Here is a 20,223-nt window from a genome sequence, read left to right as displayed (position 1 = left end):
CAGCTGAGCTGAGCCTAACGCGGCTGGAGGGGGAGGGGCAAAAGCCGAGTTTAAAATCTGAGCCAGGAACGGTTAAAATGGGGTGGGAAATGCTGGATGTGAAAGTCCCTGCTTTGGAAATGACGTGGCAGCCACGGCTCTGAGGTCTTGAGTCCCAGATCTGGAGAATCCTCTGGCGCTCCCTCTGTCCCCAAATCAAAATCCCAAAATCCAGCAGGGAATTTTCCAGGAAATTCACCTTTCCTGGCACCTGCTCCTTGTCTGGTTTGTGCTGAGAAATTTAAAAAAATAGAATTTTTTCATTTATTTCTCAGAAAACGGGGCCCAAACCACCCGGGAGCACCTGGAGGAGCGGCTCCGGATTTCCAGGAGTATTTCTATGTGGAATTTTCCAGATTCCCAGGAATATTTTCCATATTTCCAGGACTACTTTCCATATTTCCATGTGAAATCTCCAAATTTCCAGGAGTTTTTCAATCTTCTCCCCACCCCAAGTGTTCATTTTCCCAACCCAACCTCTTTTCCATGCAGAAAATGGGAAAAATTAATCCCAGAACACGCCCTTTTTTCTCCATGAGAATTTTTGGGGTGGAAAACCTGAAAAAATCCCAATTTTGGGGGCAGGAACTACCTGGGGAGGCTCCAGGTGAGGTCCAGGAGGAAATTCCAGCCGGGAATTCCGAGTGGAGCTCCTTGGCCAGAGCTCAGCTTTTCCCACCTGGAGTTTTTGGGATCACCCAGGACAGCTGGGACCCATCCCAGGGATCTGCTGGGGTTTGAAAGGAGGAGGAACCCAAACCCCAAAGGTTCCTCCTCCTCCTCTTCCTCGGTTTTGGGGTGTCCCCGCCCTCGCGGCTTCCTCCTCGTCACCTCGCGGCGATCGCGGCCCCGTGGGATCACAAAGGATCCCATGGATCCCCCGATCCCACAGGAGATCCAGAGGCTCCTGGAAGGTAACGGATCCCTCCTCACCCCCCTCCTGCCCCACAGGGGAATCCTGCTGCGGGGCGGAGCTGGGAAGGGTTTGGGGTGGCTTTTTCTGGGGTGCTTTGGGGTCCTCGGGGGTTGTGGGGCCTCCCTGGCCCTGACCCCGAGGAGAATTTGGGGAGTGGTGGGGCCTCCTTGTCCCTGACCCCAAAAATGTGGGGGCTGTGGGCCCCAAACTTGGAGGGTGCTGAGGAAGCAGCTGGGATAATTTTTGGTGGTTTTGGGGTTTCAGCTCTCATTTCCTGCCGCAGCGGCGCTGAGCTCATCCCTCCCCTCCAAAACACCCCAAATCTTCATCCGTCCCCTCCAAAACACCCCAAATCTTCATCCCTCCCCTCCAAAACACCCCAAAATCTCATCCCTCCCCTCCAAAACACCCCAAAATCTCATCCCTCCCATCCAAAACACCTCAAAATCTCATCCCTCCCCTCCAAAACACCCCAAAATCTCATCCCTCCCCTCCAAAACACCCCAAATCTTCATCTGTTCCCCTCAAAACCTCGTCCCTCCTGCACATCCCTGATTTACCTGGCCATTCCCAGGTTTCCGGACCCTTCCCTTCTTCCTTGCCCCTTCCCACACCCCCTTTCCCTCTCCAAGGCCGCGTATCCCGATTTTCCCTTTCCCATTCCCACATTTCCTGAATCCTTTCCCATTCCCACATTTCCTTTCTCCTTCCCACACCCCCTTTCCCTCTCCAAGGCCCCGTATCCTGATTTTCCCTTTCCCATTCCCACATTTCCTAAACCCTTTCCCATTCCCAGATTCCCTGATTTCCCTGGCTGTTCCCAGATTTCCTGAATCCTTTCCCATTCCCAGATTTCCTTTCTCCTTCCCACACCCGCTTTCCCTCTCCAAGGCCCCGTATCCTGATTTTCCCTTTCCCATTCCCACATTTCCTGAATCCTTTCCCATTCCCACATTTCCTGATTTTCCCTTTCCCATTCCCACATTTCCTGCCCCTTCCCACACCCGCTTTCCCTCTCCAAGGCCCCGTATCCCGATTTTCCCTTTCCCATTCCCACATTTCCTGAATCCTTTCCCATTCCCACATTTCCTGCCCCTTCCCACACCCGCTTTCCCTCTCCAAGGCCCCGTATCCCGATTTTCCCTTTCCCATTCCCAGATTTCCTGAACCCTTTCCCATTCCCAGATTTCCTGCCCCTTCCCACACCCCCTTTCCCTCTCCAAGGCCCCGTATCCCGATTTTCCCGTTCCCATTCCCACATTTCCTTGCCCCTTCCCACACCCGTTTTCCCTCTCCAAGGCCCCGTATCCCGATTTTCCCGTTCCCGTTCCCGTTTGCAGAGGCTGAGGATTACCTGAGCCAGGCTTTGCGGGAGGAGCCGCTGAGCGCGCGGGCGCGGCAGCAGCGCGACGCCATCCTGGGCGCCTTCCAGCGCCTCCGAGCCCGGTGGGTCCTGCTGCACTTCCCGCTCCACGCCTCGGAATTCCGGCAGGTTCCGGGCATTCCTCCTCCTGCGGGAATTCCCCCCTGGTTTGGGATTTTGTGGATATTCCAGGCTCGGGGCAATGGGAGAATTCTGGGCAAATGTCGTTGTTTTGGTTGGATTTTCTCTGGGTTTGGATGGGGATTTTTCCCTCTGTTTTTAAGGAAGGAGTTCTGGGATATTCTTCGTTTATTCCCTATTTTCAGGATGGGGATTTCCCCCCTTTTTTAAGGAAAAAATTCTCAGATATTCCTGCTTCATTTCCCGATGGGGATTTTCTCCCCTCTTTTTCTTTTAGGGAAGGAGTTTCTCATATTAATCCAAATTAAGTTAATCCCATTTTCACCGCCTTTTATCCCTGAGCTCAGTCCCACCACTAATTCCGTTTGGAGCCTTCTGGGTTGTTCCTTTCCGGAATTTTCCAGCCTTTCCCAGCCCGGCTGATGGAATTATCCCAATTTTCCCATCCATTTCCTCCTGGATCCATCATTAACCTGAAACCTGAGAGCCTCAACTGAGCTGAAAAATGAATTTAAATCTGCTTCTCCCCTAATGGGGAATTCCCAATCCCATTTTCTCAGCTCCCATTTTTTTTTCCCTATTGGAAATCTCGTCCAGCATTGATTTTTAAAAAACATTTATTTTCCCAGACATTTAAATCCTGGCTCCAAAGATTCCACTCCACCCCATCCCTTGAGAATATTGAATTAATTAATGAGGAAAACCTGGGAATTTGATTGGAAGCTACCTGGATTTTATGGATCCGCCTCAGAGGGTTTGGATTTTGGGCTATTCCAGCTGCTCAAATCTCGTTGAACCCAAATTTGCCCAAATTTTTGCATTTTTTGGGTGTTGCAGGCCCAAAAATCCAAGAATATATTGGAAAACCAGGATTTGGGATGAAGTTTTCTGCAGGAAGGGGTGGGCGAAACACCAAATTTAGGGGGAAAGGGCAAAATTCTGTGGGGGAACTTCCTGGAAACCCAAGGACTCTCAAAATCCATCGTTTATGGGATTTATCCAAGATTTCTGTTGGCAGAGGCAGAAATGAGCTCATAACTCTTCCACATTCCCAAAAAATTTCTCCTCCCCCTATTCCTAATTCCATTTTATCCCAAATTTTCTTTCCCAGAGTAAAAATGATCCAACCATGGAATTAAAACCAAATCCTTGAGCTGAAATCAGATTTTTTTTTGCTGGATTTTTATCCTAAAAAGTGAAAAAAAAAAAAGCAGGAAAATCCAAGCTTTTTTTGGCGTTTCCCATCTGCCTCCCCGGAGCTGCTCCGGCAGGGAACGGAACTCAATTTTCCCATTTTTTTTTAGGCCATTTCCTGGGATTAAAAATGACAGAGGTCGGGAACAAAGCCCCGGTGCTTTCACGGAGCGGGAATTGCGAGTGACAGAAAATCATTCAGGAAATGTTGGCGCTAAAACGTGGCCGGGAAAAGCTCCTGAGGCAAAAATTCCCGGAAAAAAAAAAGAAAAGAAAAGGGATTTTTGCTGCTCTTCTTTGTCCAGGAGGCAAAAATATCCTGAATGTTGGGAATGCTGGATTTTTTGGAATTGGGGGAAGACAGGGATCTCTTAGAGATGATGTTTTTCTGCTTAAATGATGGATAATTGGGATTTTCCATGGAAATGTTGGAATTTAAAGATAAAATATGGGGCAAAAAAGCTGGAGCTGCTTTGCCAGTTGCCCTCATGTGGGGCTGGATTTTGAGAATTTTGGGATAAAATGGCACAGCCACAGGATGGAGAAAAAAATTCCTTGTGGATCTGGGGAACCAATCCCAAAAACAACCCAAAAAATTCCCAATTTTTCCTCCAAAAGGGTCTTCCCACCCAATATTCTGGGAAATTTTCTCCCTGCAACCAGAGCTCATCTTGGAACAGGCACTTTGTGCTTTATTCCCAACCCTTGGTGTGATTCTCAAATTTCCAGGTGCTGTTCCTGGATAAAAATGATTCCTAGGATTTTGCTGAAATTCCCCGGGTTCCCAGCTTCTCCCATCCATCCCTAATTCCTCAGGCCGGAATAATTCTTGAGGACAATCTGGGATTTTATGGCTCTTTTTCCATTTGGTTTTTCAGGTACCACCTGGAATTCCCATCCCGAGGTGAGTCCAGCTGGGAAGGGTTGGACTGGGGGACGTTCCGTGTGCCAAATTCCCAGGAAAAAGAGATTTTATGGATGTTGGGGCAGGTCTTGGGGTGGGAAAATTCCACAGCAGGAATGTCATCCCGGAGAGCAAATCCCACAATTTCTGGGGCTCCGGCGTCAATTCCCAGTCTAAGAAGTTTTCCAGAAACGCCAAGAATTTCGGAATGTTTGGGAAGCTTGGAAAGGCCAGCATATTCCCATGGAGAATTGATTGGGAGAGAAGATTCTGGGGGTCCCTCAATTCTCCTGAGCTTAGAGTGGGAGCAGAGTCCAGGATCAGGATGGGAATTTTCCGGGAATGACCGTTCCTTGTTAAAAATTCAGGAAATTTTGGCTTTGCTCCTCAATTCCTCCATGGTGGGAGCGAGGATTTGAACTTCCTGGGATTCCCGAGGGCCAGCAGGAGGGAATTCTGGATCTCTGGGACAATCGGTGGGGGTGGGGCCGCTCGGAGCTCAGCTGGAGCTGCTTTGGCTCTGCTGGATCCAGGGATGGAATTCCCGACTCAGAGCCTTGGGAGCAGCACAGGGATTGGTGGATTTGCCCTTTTTCCTTAAAAAATGGTTGGGATCCATGGGGATCTCCCAGAGTTCCACCGAGGTGGGAGCTACTGAATCAAATTCCTTCCTGGCATTCCGGTTCCTCCAATTCTGTATTCCAGGAATAAACCCCTTTCCAGCATTCCAACTCTTCCAATCCTTTACTCCAGGAATTAAACCCATTCCCAGCATTCCAATTCCTCTGACCCTTTACTCCAGGAATAAATCCCTTCCCAGCATTCCGGCTCCTCCGATCCCTCCTTTCCCCAGGAACAAATTCCAGCGGTTCCCTTCTTGCTCGGGGCTCGCTTCCAGCCCCTCCTGGAAAGGCCAGGAACACGGCAGCCTCGCAATTCCCGCCGGGAACGGCATTATCCAGTTTCAATCAGAGCCTCGGAGCTTTAATTGCTTCCCAAGCATTGTTTCCCCATGAATCCAGCATCTGGCACCCTTTGGAAAAGTCCAACGGACAGCTGGGCGGAAAATTAACAAAAAAATAGAGGGGAGGGAAGAGCCGAGCGCATCAAAGGCTCCAAATGAGGTTTTTAAACCAGGAAAGTTCATGGAATTTCAAGGATGGAGGAGGAGGGAGCCTTTTGTTCCTTGGAATATTCTTTTGATGGAGTCAGGAGCTGAAGGAAAAGTAGGAAAATCGGGATATGGAAGCAGGCAGGGATTTGGAAAGGAGTGCCCAGCTCGCTTCGAATTCCTGCTGCATCCACTGGGAATTTTAGGGGGAATGAGTCCTTGGAGTGCTTAGGGAACACCTGGTCAGGTATCCCACTGGAAACTGGAAAATGGGAAAACCATGGTCACATTTTCCATCTCCAAGGGTCTTCGAGGAGAGGTTACAGAGTCACCTGAGCTCCTGAGCATCAAAAAACCAGAGAATCAGGGAATGGTTTGGGTTGGAAGGAGCTTTTGGAAAGCAATGACTTTCCCCTTTATTTGGTAAAAAAAAAAAAAAACAAGTAGATGAATAAACCCAGATTTATTTGCATGGAGCTGATGACGATGCTTTTATTTTTCTGTCCAAAATTATTCCCAAATGGTTTTCCCTTAACTGCTGAACAGCAGAATTCCTTAAAATATTCATAAGTAGTCAAAACATTCAGGAGAGGGAGGATGGTTCTCCCATTTTTATGAAATTTGGGAAAATTGAGGCTCAAAAAATATGCGTTGGCAGGGGTTGGACCCAGAACTCCTGCTTGTCCCAGATCCGTGCCTTAACCCCAGAAAATTCCGACTTCCTGGAGTCAGGAATAATCAATAGAAATAGGATGAATTGTGGTTTAAAAACTGGGAGCTTTGTTAATTAAAACGATTCATTAACAAAGAGAAAATCAGAGTAGGCCCTTAGGCCTCAGAAGGCCTCACCAGGCCTCAGTAGGCCTCACCTAATAGTAGGCCCAATTTAGGTGATATTTATCAATTTTTGGTCTCATTTTTTGGTGTAACTTTTTGGAGATAATTTTGTGGGATTGTTTAATCTCCTTTTTATCCATTTGCTGATCCCTTTTTTTCACTCTGCCTCAGAATAAAACTCCATCCTGCTGGAGTTGTGGTGGGGTCGCCACCATGTCCATCCCTGTCATTTCCCTTCGGGAGCAACATCCCAAAAAAATCCCAAACCCAGACCTTTGCAACCCTTTTTTCGTCTAAAACCCCAAATCCACGGAGCTGCAGCTGCCTGGGAGCCGGAACTTTGCGTTTCCCCAACCCTCTCCCCGCCACTGCCTTTTTGCTCCATGTAGTTATGACAAGGCCAAGTAGCAAATCATTAAAACAACAAAAAAAACCCCAAAATTCCCTTTTTTGCTGCAAAGATTCCCTTTGAAGCCGAGCTGGAGTGTCCGGGAATTAATGGAGTGCTGGGTGATTTTAGGAAGTTTTATTTATAAAAAGCCCTTTTTGGCTCATGCCGGGAGGCTCCGGCTTTGCTGAGCTGGGCTCAGGCTCCCAAACCCGCCTTAGATTTATGAAGTGTTTGGGGAAAAGCAGGAAAAAACCTTTGGGATTGACAAGATTTGGAAGGCGTTGTTCAAATCTCCGGCCCTGGAATCCCCCTGTTTATAAACACCGAAACTCCGGCTCAGGAGATGTCAAAACACGGGGGAGATGGAAAGAAAACAAAACAATTTTTAGAATTATATATATATGATATATTCCATAATATATATAAAATATAATTTTAATTATAAATGAATATATAAGATATTTTTATATAATAAAATATATTATATAATATTAAAAATAGATCTATTATATACACAATATATTAAATATATAAATATAATATATTCTCTCTATATATAATAATTTATTCAGTGTAGAATTAATTATTAATTATTGTCCCCTCTGTAAAATTATTAATTAATTGTTAGTCTGGAATTCTGCTGAATTACTAATTAATTATTTCCCAGCTTCATTTGGAGTTTTGTAGAATTATTAATTAATTATTCCCCAGTTTTGACTGCAATTCTGCCAAATTATTAATTAATTATTGCTTCACTTGGAGTTTTATAGAATTATTTATTAATTATTACCCATTACTGTAGAATTATTTTGGTAGGAGGCCTTGTGAAGGCCCCAAGTTTGGGAGGAGCAGCAGTTAATTAATTAATTAACCTTACCTGAAATTCCTCCCAATGGGAACAGCCCCTCCTTATTCCCCAAAAAAACAGGAAAAAGGATTAATAATTTCCAGGTTATTCCCCATTTTTGTATCCAGGAATTTTCTCCACCCTGGGACAAGGAGTAATTTAACCCTTGAGCTGCTGAATTTGCTTTGGGATTATTCTCCACATCCCAAAACTTCAGCTTTTCCTGTTTATTCCTAAACTCCGACCCACTGCAGGATTGCCAAGATTGGAATTTTTGAAATTATCCCCCCTCTCAAGGAGTCCAAAATCCACCGTTTTTCCTCCCCATCTTTTCCTGGGATTATTCCTTGCTGGCTTTCGGTATTCCCAAGAAATTCCATGGTTTTATCCATTCCTGGGGTTATTCCTTGCTGGCTTTCGGTATTCCCAAGAAATTCCATGGTTTTATCCATTCCTGGGGTTATTCCTTGCTGGTTTTCGGTATTCCCAAGAAATTCCATGTTTTCCCGTGCCTGGGGGAGGGGATGGCAGTGAAATTCCAGCAGCGCATTCCCGGCTGCCGCTGCCTTGCAGCCCGACCTGCTGGGCGCTGGCAATCACTGCAAGCTCCGGCAGCTCCAGCCCAAAAAATCCGGGAAAAGCCTCGATCCCAAAGAGTTTTCCCTTTTCTTGGCATTTTTAGGGTGACGGGAATTCTCTTTATTATGTGTAATTAACAAAACAAAACAAAACAAAGAAAAAAACCAAACCAAACCAAACCAAACAAAAAAAAAACCCAAAAATAACCAAAATTTGGGAAATTTGGGAAATCAGCTCCTTATGGATATGGGGAAGAATTTCTGGGTGAGATCGCATCCTGAAAAAAAAATGCTGGTGGAGTGATTTGGGTTTCTATGGGATTTTTTGGGGGATGATTGTGGTGGGGTAAGCTGGGGATGGAAGGATGGATGGAATGAAAAAATAGGGTTTGAAGGCAAACAATTAGAATTTTGAGGTAAAAAATTAGGATTTTGAGGTAAAAAATTAGGGATTTCACTTCCGCTCCTCATAAAATCCCACCTGGAGCTCTCCTGGCATTGCTTTTTCCTGGGATTTAAGAGATGTTTAATGAAGCTCTGGGTACCTGATCAAGCCAAGGAAATTTAATTGCAATTCCCATAAAAAGCTGCGGGAAATGAAAGGTTTTCCTGTCATCCATGGAAATTGTTTGTTTTTCCCTGGGATTCATTAATTCCTTTTTTTATCCCTCCATAGGAAGCAGCAAATCAGGATATTTTAATGGCAAAAGTGGATTAAAAGCATGTGAAATCCTCAGGATGCAAATCCAAATGGAAAAATGACGGGATTGGGTTTTTATGGAGCGAGGGCTGGGGGGTTTTGGGTCGCTCCTGAAGGAATATTCCAGAATATTGCAGAATATTCCGGAATATTCTTGGTGTTAAGGAAAACGAAGCAGCTCCGTTTCCATGGATTTGAGCAGAGCTTGGAACCACCCCTAAACATGGGAATTGTTGGTGTTGGAGCATTTTATCATCCCACTTTTTATTTTCACAACTCCCATTTTTTCCCTAAAAATGGGAATTATTGATGTTGGATCATTTTATCATCCCACTTTTTATTTTCACAATTCCCATTTTTTCCCTAAAAATGGGAATTATTGATGTAGGATCATTTTGTGGCCCAGCTCGATTTGGAAAACGCTGCAGGAGCAGCTGGAAATTCCTTTTTGGGGCTGTTTGAAGGGCGCTGAGTGAGGAGCAGCTGCCCCCGCTCCCTTATCGGCCCCGGCCCTGCGCGCTCTGTCCAGAACAAATATTGAATTAAAAACCTTTTAATGTTGAATTAAAAACCTTTTAATATCGAATTAGAAATCTTTTATCGCTGCTGGGGTTTTGTGAAAAGTGATCTCAGCACCTGGCACCGAGCGGCCTCTCCAGAAAATCCAAGAGCAGCAGGAAAATTCCCTGGAAAATTCAATATAAGGTTAATTTCAGGAGTGGAAAGATCCTTTCCACACCCTGACTTGGGTAATTTGTTTGTAGGAAATCCATGGTTTTATACATTTTTTCTTATAATTTGTGCAGAGAATTAATGTTTTTATCCTTTTTCCTGTACATTTGTGTAGGGAACCCATGTTTTTATCCCTTTTCCTGTAAATTTATGTAGGAAATTAATGGTTTTATCCTTTTTCCCTCTCCTGAAGGATTTCCAAGCTCTTCTTCCTAAAATCCTGGGAAATTCCCCATTTTACTGCAAATCTTTATTTTACATATGGATTTGTGACAAGGTCACGGCCTGAGGACAGGGCCAAGAATTTGGATTTGCCTTTGGAATTCTGGCATTCCCAGGTTTTTCCAGCAGGAATTCCCTGCCTTGACCCTAAAACCCCTGAAATCCCACAAAAATCAGTCTGGATTTTGGAGGGAACCAGGAGGAAATTGGGATATTTGGGGTTAGGAATTCCTAAATTCCCAACATTTCCCCAAAATTCAGCCTCTCCTCATCACTGCCACCCAGGAGGGGACGAGCACGACGGACACGACGGCTCTGAGGAAAATCCCAGCTGGAATTTTGGCCCTTCCCGGATTTCTCCGGCCTCGTTCCCGATAGAATTCCAGGATGAGGGTGAGTCCTGATTTTTTGGGAATTCTGTTTTGGAAAATTTCTTGGAATTCTGGAATGTCGCTGAAGTGTCTTGGAATTCCTGGGATTTTATCTTCTGGAGAAGATCAAAGATAAACCCGGAATCCTTTGGTTTTCCATCCATCCCATAATTCAGGAGGGGATTTTGGTTTTTTTTAGCATTCCCACAAAATGTGAAAATCCCAAATAATATTCCTGAAATTCCTGCTATTCCTTGCTTACCTGGCTGCTGCTTTCTTTGGGATTGATTTTGTGGCTTTTCCCACCTTCCCGAATTCCCAGCTTGATTAAATTCTGCTTTTCACTGGAGCAGGTTGGACTTGGGATGGTGCTCTCCCAAAAAACCCCGGGAATTCGGGAGGTGGAGGAGTTTGGATTGGGGGAAATCCCCTGGGAAAGGATTTTCCTGGCTTGGATTCCTCCTGGGAATCGATCCCTTGGGATATTGATTGATCCCTTGGGATATTGATCAATCCCTTTGGATATTGATCGATCCCTTGGGATACTGATTTATCCTATTGGTTATTGATTGATCCCTTTGGATATTCCTCTGTTTCCTTTGGATATTGATTTATCCTTTTGGACATTCACCAATCCCTTTGGATATTGATGTATCCCTTTGCATATTGATTTATCCCTTGAGATATTGATCTATCCCTTTGGATTCTGCTCCGTCCCTTTGGATATTCCTTTATTCCCGTTGCTCAGTGGAGATTGGGGTGTGTCTGTGTTTATTGGGGGATTTTTGGGGCTGCCCGTGGATATTGGGGTGTGTCTGTGTTTATTGGGGGATTTTGGGGCTGCCCGTGGATATTGAGGTGTGTCCGGAGGTGTCACCGGATCTTGGGGGGTGTCCATGTGTCTCGGGGGTCTCTCTGTGTCTCTTGGGGGCTCTTTGGGGTTATTTGCATTATTTGGGGCTATTTGCGTGATTTGGGGTTACTCAGCGGTACCTGCCCGTGGCTGTCAGGGTTTGTTCAGGTGGATCTGGGATTTTTGGGATCCATCGGGGTCTATTTGGTGCATTCGGGCTTATTTTGGTATATTTGGGCTCTATTTGGTGATATTTTGGTGGTTTTAGGGTGTAATTTGGGTTATTTTGGTGTATTTAGGATCTATTTGGGGTTATTTGGTGCATTTAGGGTGTATTTGGGGTTATTTGGTGCTTTTAGGGTTTATTTGGGGTTATTTGGTGTTTTTAGGGTCTGTTTGGGGCTATTTTGGTGTTTTTAGGGTCTAATTCGGGTTATTTGGTGCATTTAGGGTTTATTTGGGGTTATTTGGGGGTTTTAGGGTCTGTTTGGGGTTATTTGGTGGTTTTGGGGTCTGTTTGGGGTTATTTTGGTGTTTTTAGGGTCTAATTCGGGTTATTTGGTGCATTTAGGGTTTATTTGGGGTTATTTGGGGGTTTTAGGGTCTGTTTGGGGTTATTTGGTGGTTTTGGGGTTTATTGGGGGGGGGTCCCGCGGTCTCCCGGGCGCGGCGGCGGCTCCGGAATTCTGCAGCGCCCCCGTGTGGGGCCGGCCGGGAGCGCGCGGGGTCGGGAGCGCGCCCGGGAACGCGCATTGGGATCGGGCCTTGAACGGGAACGGGAACGGGCCTTGGGAACGGGAACAGGCTTTGGGAACGGGCCTTGGGAACGGGAACAGGCTTTGAGAACGGGAACGGGCCTCAGGCTTTGGGAACGGACCTTGGGAACAGGCTTTGGGAACGGGATCGGGCCTTGGGAACGGGAACGGGCCTTGGGAACGGGCCTTGGGAATGGGATTGGGCCTTGGGAACAGGAACGGGCTTTGGGAACGGGAATGGGCCTTGGGAACAGGCCTTGGGAAGGGGATTGGGCTTTGGGAACCGGAACGGGCCTCAGGCTTTGGGAACGGGCCTTGAGAATGGGATTGGGCCTTGGGAACGGGAATGGGCCTTAGGATCGGGAACAGGCCTTGGGAACGGGATTGGGCCTTGGGAACGGGATTGGGCCTTGGGAACGGGAACGGGCCTCGGGCTTCGGGAACAGGCCTTGGGAATGGGATCAGGCCTTGGGTAAGGGAAGAGGCTTTGGGAACGGGCCTTGGCAAGGGGGTCTGGGAACGCTCCCGGCCAGGATCACGCGCAGGCGCCGCTTTGTCTTCTCATTTAGTCCCCAAACCCCATCACAGAACCCAAATCCAGCCCCCAAACCCTCCCTCAAACCCCAAATCCTCCAAAACCACATCCCAAACCAATCCCATCCCACAAACACATCCCAAATAAACCCATCCCGCCCCAGAGACATGGCCCATCCATTGGGACTGATTTGGGCTCAGAATTGATGATTTGGGGTTGGGATTGATGATTTGGAGTTGGGATTGATGATTTTGGCTCAGGATTGACTGGGGGTCGGGATTGATTTGGGGTCAGGTTTCCCCCCTCACTGTGGCACCTTCCCAGCCAGGAACCCGCTGGGTTTGGGCCGTTTTTTGGGATTTTCCCTCTTTTTCCTGGCCTGGAAAATCCCAAAGAACTTTTGGCTGCCCCAAGAGGGGCGGGAGGGAAGGACTGAGCTGGATTTAGGGAATTTTGTCCTCTGGATCCCATTTATCCATTGGATGCTGCTGTGGGGTCCGGGTGGTTTGACTCAGAAACCCCAGAATGGTTTGGGGTGGAAAAAACCTTAAAAATCCCCCAATTCCAACCCCATGCCATGGACAGAGGTATCTCCCACCGGAGACAACCTTCCCAAATCCCCCAAACACCTCCTGCTTAATTAATTAATCATTAATTAATTCCTTCATTAATCAGTTGAAGGGAGCTGCTCCGGCCTTGCCCCGCAGAGGATCAAAGCCACAAAAACCCAAAAAAATCCCCTGGAATTTGGGGGAGAAAGGGGAAGTTTATTTTAACTGGGAACTGATGGCTTTTGGGATTTTTCCAGCCCTGATTTTGGGGCCGGGAGGCACCGGAAGCCAGGGAGGAGCAAATTTAGGGCAGGGGAAGTCCCGGTGCTCTCTGAACTCCGTCCAAAACCGGGAAGAGCTGCGGAATTCCCGATAAACACCTGATGCATGGGGTGTGCAGGACGGGCGCGATGGGAGCGGCCACGGGGCCCGTGTCAGCCTCAAAAACCCTCTAAACCCTTCCAAACCCACAAAAATATCCTTGGAAATGGTTCAAAACTCCCTAAAACCCTTTAAAATAGTACAAAACTCTCTAAAATCCTTCAAAATCCTTTAAAACAGTTCAAAACTCTCTAAAACCCTTCAAAAACCTTAAAAACCCTTTAAAATACTTTGAAATAGTTCAAAACTCTCTAAAACCCTTCAAAACATTCAAAAATATCCTTTAAAATAGTTCAAAACTCTCTAAAATCCTTCAAAAACCTTTTAAACCCTTTAAAATCCTTTAAAATAGTTCAAAACTCTCTAAAACCCTTCAAAACCTTCAAAAATATCCTTTAAAATAGCTCAAAACTCTCTAAAATCCTTCAAAAACCTTAAAAACCCTTTAAAATCCTTTAAAATAGTACAAAACTCTCTAAAACCCTTCAAAACCTTCAAAAATATCCTTTAAAATAGCTCAAAACTCTCTAAAATCCTTCAAAAACCTTAAAAACCCTTTAAAATCTTTCAAAATCCTTCAAAACCCTTTAAAATATTTCAAAACAAATCCCATTTCCCCCCTCCCCAATAAAACAAATCCCATTTTTCCCTCCATCCCATATAAACCAAATCCCATTTTTATTTTCCATGCCCTATAAACCAAATCCCATTTTTCCCCTTTTTCCTTTCCCCTCGGCTGTCCCCTGCCCTTCTCCCCCCGATATTTGCATTCCCACCTCATTTAGTCTCGGGATTAATGAGCTGTTTACCCGGCTTAGATAAAACCGGGCCTAAACCCCGGCCTAACCCCAAACCCCCATTTATCACCCTGGCCTTTGTCTGGGGCCACTTTGGGGGAATTCCTCGGGAATTTTTATCCCTCCCCAGGAAAATCCCAGGATTTTCCTGCGCCTGGGGTGGATTTGTCCATTCTTCATTTATTTTTTAATTTTTTAAAGTTCGGTTTAATTTTTTTTGAGTTTTTTTGCCTCAAAGTTTCTCCCCTCCCTGAGTTTCTGCTCCAGGGAAATCGAGGATTTGCTCAAATTTGGGAATTTTTTAGGATGGCAATACCTGAAAAATTCCATTTGGTTTGAGGGGAAAAAGTCCCTCATCCCACCCAACCTGGGAAAATCTTGGGAAAAAACCACGGAAATGGAAGATTTTAATTTGGTTTTTGGATTGGAGTTGGGATAAATGGATCAAAACCCTGATTCCAGCCCCGATCCCAATCCCAGCCCCGATCCCTGACCTCGACCCTGGGAACAGCAGCCAAGGCCAGAAGAAAATCCCTGGGATGGGATCAGGGCTGGGTCAAGTTTAGGATCGGCTTTTCCTTCCCATCCCCCTTTTCCTTCCCGACCCTTTTCCTGCTTTTCCCTTCCACCATCCCTTAAAAAGCAGTCACAAAAATCCCATTTTCCAGGGAACTTTGGGCACCTTTTATTTTAAAATATTTTTAAAATAACACCACAGGTTTTCTGCTCTTCCCTTCCATCATCCCTTCTTCCAAGGAATTTTGGCTCTGATTTTTTCTTTAATATTTATTAAATAACATCCCAGTTTTTCTGCTTTTCCCTTCCATCATCCCTTAAAAAGCAGCCACAAAAACCCACTTTCCAGGGAATTTTGGGCATACTAAAAAAAATAATTTTAATATATTACCGCAGATTTTCTGTTTTTCCCTTCCACCGTCCCCTTTTCCAGAGAATTTTGGGCACCATTTCTTTTTTAATATTTTAAAATAATATCCCAGATTTTCTGCTTTTCCCTTCCATCTTCCCTTCTTCCATGAAAATTTGAATTTCCTTTTAAAAAAAATCTAAATAATATCCCAGATTTTCTGCTGTTCCCCTCTACCATCCCTTCTTCCAAGGAATTTTGGTTGTCATTTCTTCTTAAATAATCTCCCAGATTTTCTGCTTTTCCCCTCCACCATCCCTTAAAAAGCAGCCACAAAATCCCATTTTCCAGGGCATTTTGGGCTTATTTTTAAAAAAATAATTTATGCATACCATCCCATATTTCTTGCTTTTCCCTTCCACCATCCCACAAAAAAAAAAAAGAGAAATTTTTGGCCGTAAACCCCAGACGTGCTGGGTTGCCTCATTCCACCCCCACCGCGCCGCAATTCCCGTTATCCCTTCGGAATATTCCGGACTTTCTTCAAGGGCTCCAGGAGCCACCTCGTGGCCACCTCGTGGCAGCTTCTGCCGAGGTGGGACCTCAAGGAGAGCTTGGGAAGGGTGGAAAATCCAGGCTGGGCTGGGAATGGGCCCCATCCGTCAGCAGAATCCCGGCAAAAGCGTCGGGGATCAATCGGGGCGCTGACGGCGCTGACACGCTGGAAATGTTCATTATCCCCCTAATTCCCACCCGAGCAGGAAACGCCACGGGGAGAAAAACTACAAAATTCCACAGGGAGGGCGAGGAATTAAAAACGAGCTTTTAAAAAGTGGGCAGAACAACAGAAGGCATTTTCGGGCGGGATTAATGGGAATTATTAATAAATATTAACGGCGGCCCCCCAGCCCCGCTCCCCGCCGACATCTGCTTGCATCCATTGGGCGTCGCGTCCCGGCGGGGCTGAATGGGATTTATCTGGATTTTCTATGCATGGCTTGCTGGGAATGGAAATAAATCGGGAAGCGGCTGCGGCGGGGCCGTATTGGTTTTTCCTGGGATGCCTGAACTTTTCACCCCGGGGGTCGGAGCGGTCGCGCGCTGACCCCGCTGCCCCCGGCTGGTGCGGCCGCGGCTCCGAGGGGTCACCTTGCAGCCATGGCAACCGCGGCCCATGGATCATCCAAGGATCAGGCCAGGATCATCCCGGCCGCCGCGTCCCGCTTTTCCGCCGCGCGGAGAGCGCGAGGCGCCGACTTTCGGCCGAGGGAGTTGGGGTTTTTCGTTCTGGGGAGGGATTTTTGGGGTGTTGGGGGTTGCTCCCAGGGAGGTTTGGGTGGTTTGGGGTGGTGGTTCTGAAGGTGGGGAGGAGAAAGAGGGATTGGGAAAAAGGGGTGGGGAAAAGAGGGAATGGGAAAAGGAAAAGAGGGATTGGGAAAGGAAAAGAGGGATGGAAAAAGAAGGATTTGGAAAAGAGGGACGGGGAAGGAAAAGAGGGATTGGGAAAAAGGGATGGGGAAAAGAGGGAATGGGAAAAGGAAAAGAGGGATTGGGAAAGGAAGAGGGACGGAAAAAGAAGGATTTGGAAAAGAGGGACAGGGAAGGAAAAGAGGGATGGGGAAGGGAAAGAGGGATTGGGAAAAAGGGATGGGGAAAAGAGGGAATGGGAAAAGGAAAAGAGGGATTGGGAAAGGAAAAGAGGGATGGAAAAAGAAGGATTTGGAAAAGAGGGATGGGGAAGGGAAAGCACTCCCAGTTCTGGATTCGTATCCTTGCTCTTTGCTGTGCCTCAGTTTCCCCATTATCCCTCCTCCATTGGAGCAGATTCCTTGGGGTTTAATTGGGAACATTCCTGGTTTCTTGGCTGGGATTTTGGATATGAAGCACTGGGGGCTGTTCCTGCCCTTAAGCAAGGCAAAATTCCTAAAAATCTGAGCTGGAATCCAGCTCCGGGGAGACCCTGATGGGCTGGAGGGCTCCGAAGTGGGAGATTTGGTGGTTGGGAATTCTGGATCCTGGGGGATTTTGGAGCCTGGCATCCAGCTGCTGGTTTTTGTGCCCAGGAAGGGATTTATTCCCATCCCAAGATTCCACAGGGGAAGTGGACGTTTGGGATGAACTTGGGTGAGGAATCTCTGCCTCAGAGCACCAGGGGAGGTCTGGGAAAGGTCAATTCCACCTCACCCTTTCCCCTTTTCCCTCTCCCTTTTCCCATTTCCCTTTCCCTTTCCCTTCCTTTTCCCCTTTTCCCTTTCCCCCTTTTCCCCTTTTCCCCCTTTTCCCTTTTCCCTTTTCCCCTTTTCCCCTTTTCCCCCTTTTCCCCCTTTTCCCCCTTTTCCCCCTTTTTCCCATCCTGGTAACCCCCAGCTCCCCCCGTACCCCAGAACTGGCCTCATTCCCCGTTTGTGAACTTGGGGAATTCCCAGGAGAGCTGCTGGGTTATTTTGGGGCTGGGGCCGTGCCCTGTCCCTCTCCAGGGGAACACAAAGGGATTTCCCTCAGTCCCACACCTGCGCCATTGTTTTCCCAGGTTTCGGTGTCCAAAGGGCCTGGATGGAAATTCCAGAGCCTGGGAGCAGCTGTGGAAGTGCTCAGCGTGCTCCAAACAATGGGAATGCAAATACGGACTCGGCCAAAGGCCTCGGGGTGGGCTCCTCATCCCATCCCAGTTTGGGGCTCAAACTGGGAACTCTGGGCTGGCGGTGGTGCCTTTGGAGATGGAAGGAGGAGGAGGAGGAAGAGGAGGAGGCTGAGGATCAGGATGAGGATCAGGATGAAGATCAGGATCAGGGTGAGGATGAGGATGACGAGGAAGAGGTTGAGGATCAGGATCAGGACCAGGATGAGGAGGAGGAGGAAGAGGAGGCAGCTGAGGATCAGGATCAGGACCAGGATGAGGAGGAGGAGGAAGAGGAGGCAGCTGAGGATCAGGATCAGGGTGAGGACCAGGATGAGGATGAGGATGAGGAAGGCGAGGCCAGAGCTGGGCTCCATCTCCACCGTCCCCCACGCTTTCCTGGACCCTGCAGGGATCAGATCCCTCCCCTCTCCCCGCACATCTCTCCCAACCCTTTCCCTCTTTTCCACCAGTTCCTGCCTCACCCAAATGTGAAAATCCCAAATTTCCCCCAAACCCCTCCCAGCTCCCCTGTGAGAGAAACCCGCGGGGCGAAAGCAGCGCGATGCCAGCCCTGCTTGCCAGGCGGGAGCAGGGCAGGGAGCGGAGCCCAGCCGCGCTTCCCGAGCTGTTTGCAGAGCCCTCGGAAAAAGGGAAAACAATGCGATTAATTTTCTGCAGCGCAATCATGCAGAGATTTAATAAGCAGCCAAAGGTAGGATCCATCTGTAAGGAACGCGCCGCCTGCTCCATTACTCCTCTCCTGCCATTTTTTTTCCTTCCCAAACCTTAATTAATTGAGGGGAAAAAAAAAAAAAGAGAGAAAAAAAGAGAGGGAATTGTTTATTAAAGTGGGAACAGGCTCTCGGCTCTGTCTCTGCGCAGCTCTGGTTCAAAAGTTCACCCAATTCCCCCAAGGCTCGTCCGTGTGTGTGTTTGGAAGCGGGGCCGTACGTGCGCCTCTCCCTCCTTCCCAGATTTCCTCGCTTCCCTGCTCCCGCACGAATTCCCAAAAAGGTGCCGCGCTTAAAAAAAAAAAGAAAATTTAATTTTGTGATTTTTTTATTCCATCTGGAATGTTCTGTGGGAGAGATTTTTCTTCTTCTCTTCCTGCTCGTCCTTTATCCCGGCTGGCTCAGGAAGGGAAAGGGTCTGGAACGGGATAAACGGGAGGGGATGGGGCGGATTCCGCAGGTGGATCCGGGTGGGAAACACCAACCATGGAGGGGCTGGGAATGTGGGACACCCGTGGTCAGGGTGGGAATGTGGGATCCCTGTGGGATAACAGCTCCAGAATTCCCTCTGGGAATTCTCCTGGCTCAATGTTGCCCTCTCCTTCAATCCCTGGCTCACTCCATCCTCCCTGGATGTTCTTGGAATTCTGTTGTCTCTGCCCAAAATAAATGGGACTTTTTTGGGCTGTGGCAATGGAGGAATCAGTGTTAGTGTCCCAAAATTCCCTGTTTTCACTCCTGGGAATGCTCCAGGCTGGGATCTGCTGGCTCAGCCCCTCCTGGCCTGGCCGTGTCCATTTGTCCTGGCCAGGTTGTTCTGTCCGGGTCACTCTGTCCGGGTCACTCTGTCCTGGTCACTCTGTCCTGGTCACTCTGTCCTGGCTGCCCCACTGCCCTCCCACTCCTCCTTCCCTCAATTCCATGTTTTTCCTGCTTTTTATTCCCTCTGATCCCCTGAAGTCAGACGGGATCACGGCCTGGGAAACCTGGAGCTGGAAAAAGGGGTTTGGGGTGGGTCAGGTGAACATTCCAGAACCCTGGAATTGTTTGGGGTGGAAAGGGCATGAAATCCCCTCCAGTCCCACCTGGGGACAATTCCTGTTATCCCAGGCTGCGCCAACCTGGCCTGGGATGATTCCAGGGATGGGGCGGCCACAGATCCCCCGGGAATTCCATCCCTGAGGGAAGTCCCACCACGAGAAGCAGCTCATCCAAGGGCACCAATCCAGGTGCCTGAGAAGGAGAAGGAGTGGGGTTTTCCATGGAATCACCGATCCCGTTTTTCCCAGGACAGGGAGGATCTGTCCCTCTCCACCCACCACAGGAAAGCTCAGAAAACTCAGGACTGCAGGAGGAAAGACCTTGGAGAACAGGAAGGAGGGGAGGGAAAAAGCCAAAAAATAACACAGGGGCGTCCTGAGTGGGATCTGGATCTTCTGAATCCCCTCGGTGCCACCTCTGTGGGACTGGTGTGGGGACAAGCTGGGACCATCACCATGGCCCCACCAGGGCCATTAAATGGATTTAAATGGGATTTTCCAGGTTTGATTTCCTGGATTTCTGTGGGATCAGGGGCTCCTTTAAATGGGAATCAAGGCAGGATTTGGGGCTGCAGCCAAGGCCTCGGCACCGCTCGCCACAGCTGGCGCTGCCTGGGATTATCCCAAATAAAAATTGCAGCTGGATTTTATCCTCCACCTGGATTTTGGAGAGGGCGAACAGGCGATTTCATTTTCGCAATAAATTTAGAAAGAATTTGTGGAATAACTGCCGCTGCTGGAGCGGAATG

The 20,223-nt window shown here is 47.8% G+C and overlaps 1 protein-coding gene across 1 annotated transcript in view; it reads left to right on the top strand.

The window, feature by feature from the left end:
* Positions 1-910: 910 nt before the first annotated feature.
* Positions 911-20,223, top strand: part of SKAP1 (src kinase associated phosphoprotein 1) — a 62,801-nt gene continuing 43,488 nt past the window's right edge. Inside the window, exons 1-4 of the mRNA XM_064399635.1 lie at positions 911-953; positions 2,296-2,401; positions 4,532-4,557; positions 10,261-10,368. Of these exons, the coding sequence (XP_064255705.1) occupies positions 911-953; positions 2,296-2,401; positions 4,532-4,557; positions 10,261-10,368 (283 nt within the window). The remainder of the gene's footprint in view (positions 954-2,295; positions 2,402-4,531; positions 4,558-10,260; positions 10,369-20,223) is intronic.

Source organism: Passer domesticus, chromosome 27 (assembly GCF_036417665.1).
Source record: "Passer domesticus isolate bPasDom1 chromosome 27, bPasDom1.hap1, whole genome shotgun sequence".
Lineage (NCBI taxonomy): Eukaryota > Metazoa > Chordata > Aves > Passeriformes > Passeridae > Passer > Passer domesticus.
The sequence above is the reverse complement of the archived record's forward strand: the minus strand, read 5'-3'. Positions and strand labels throughout refer to the sequence as shown.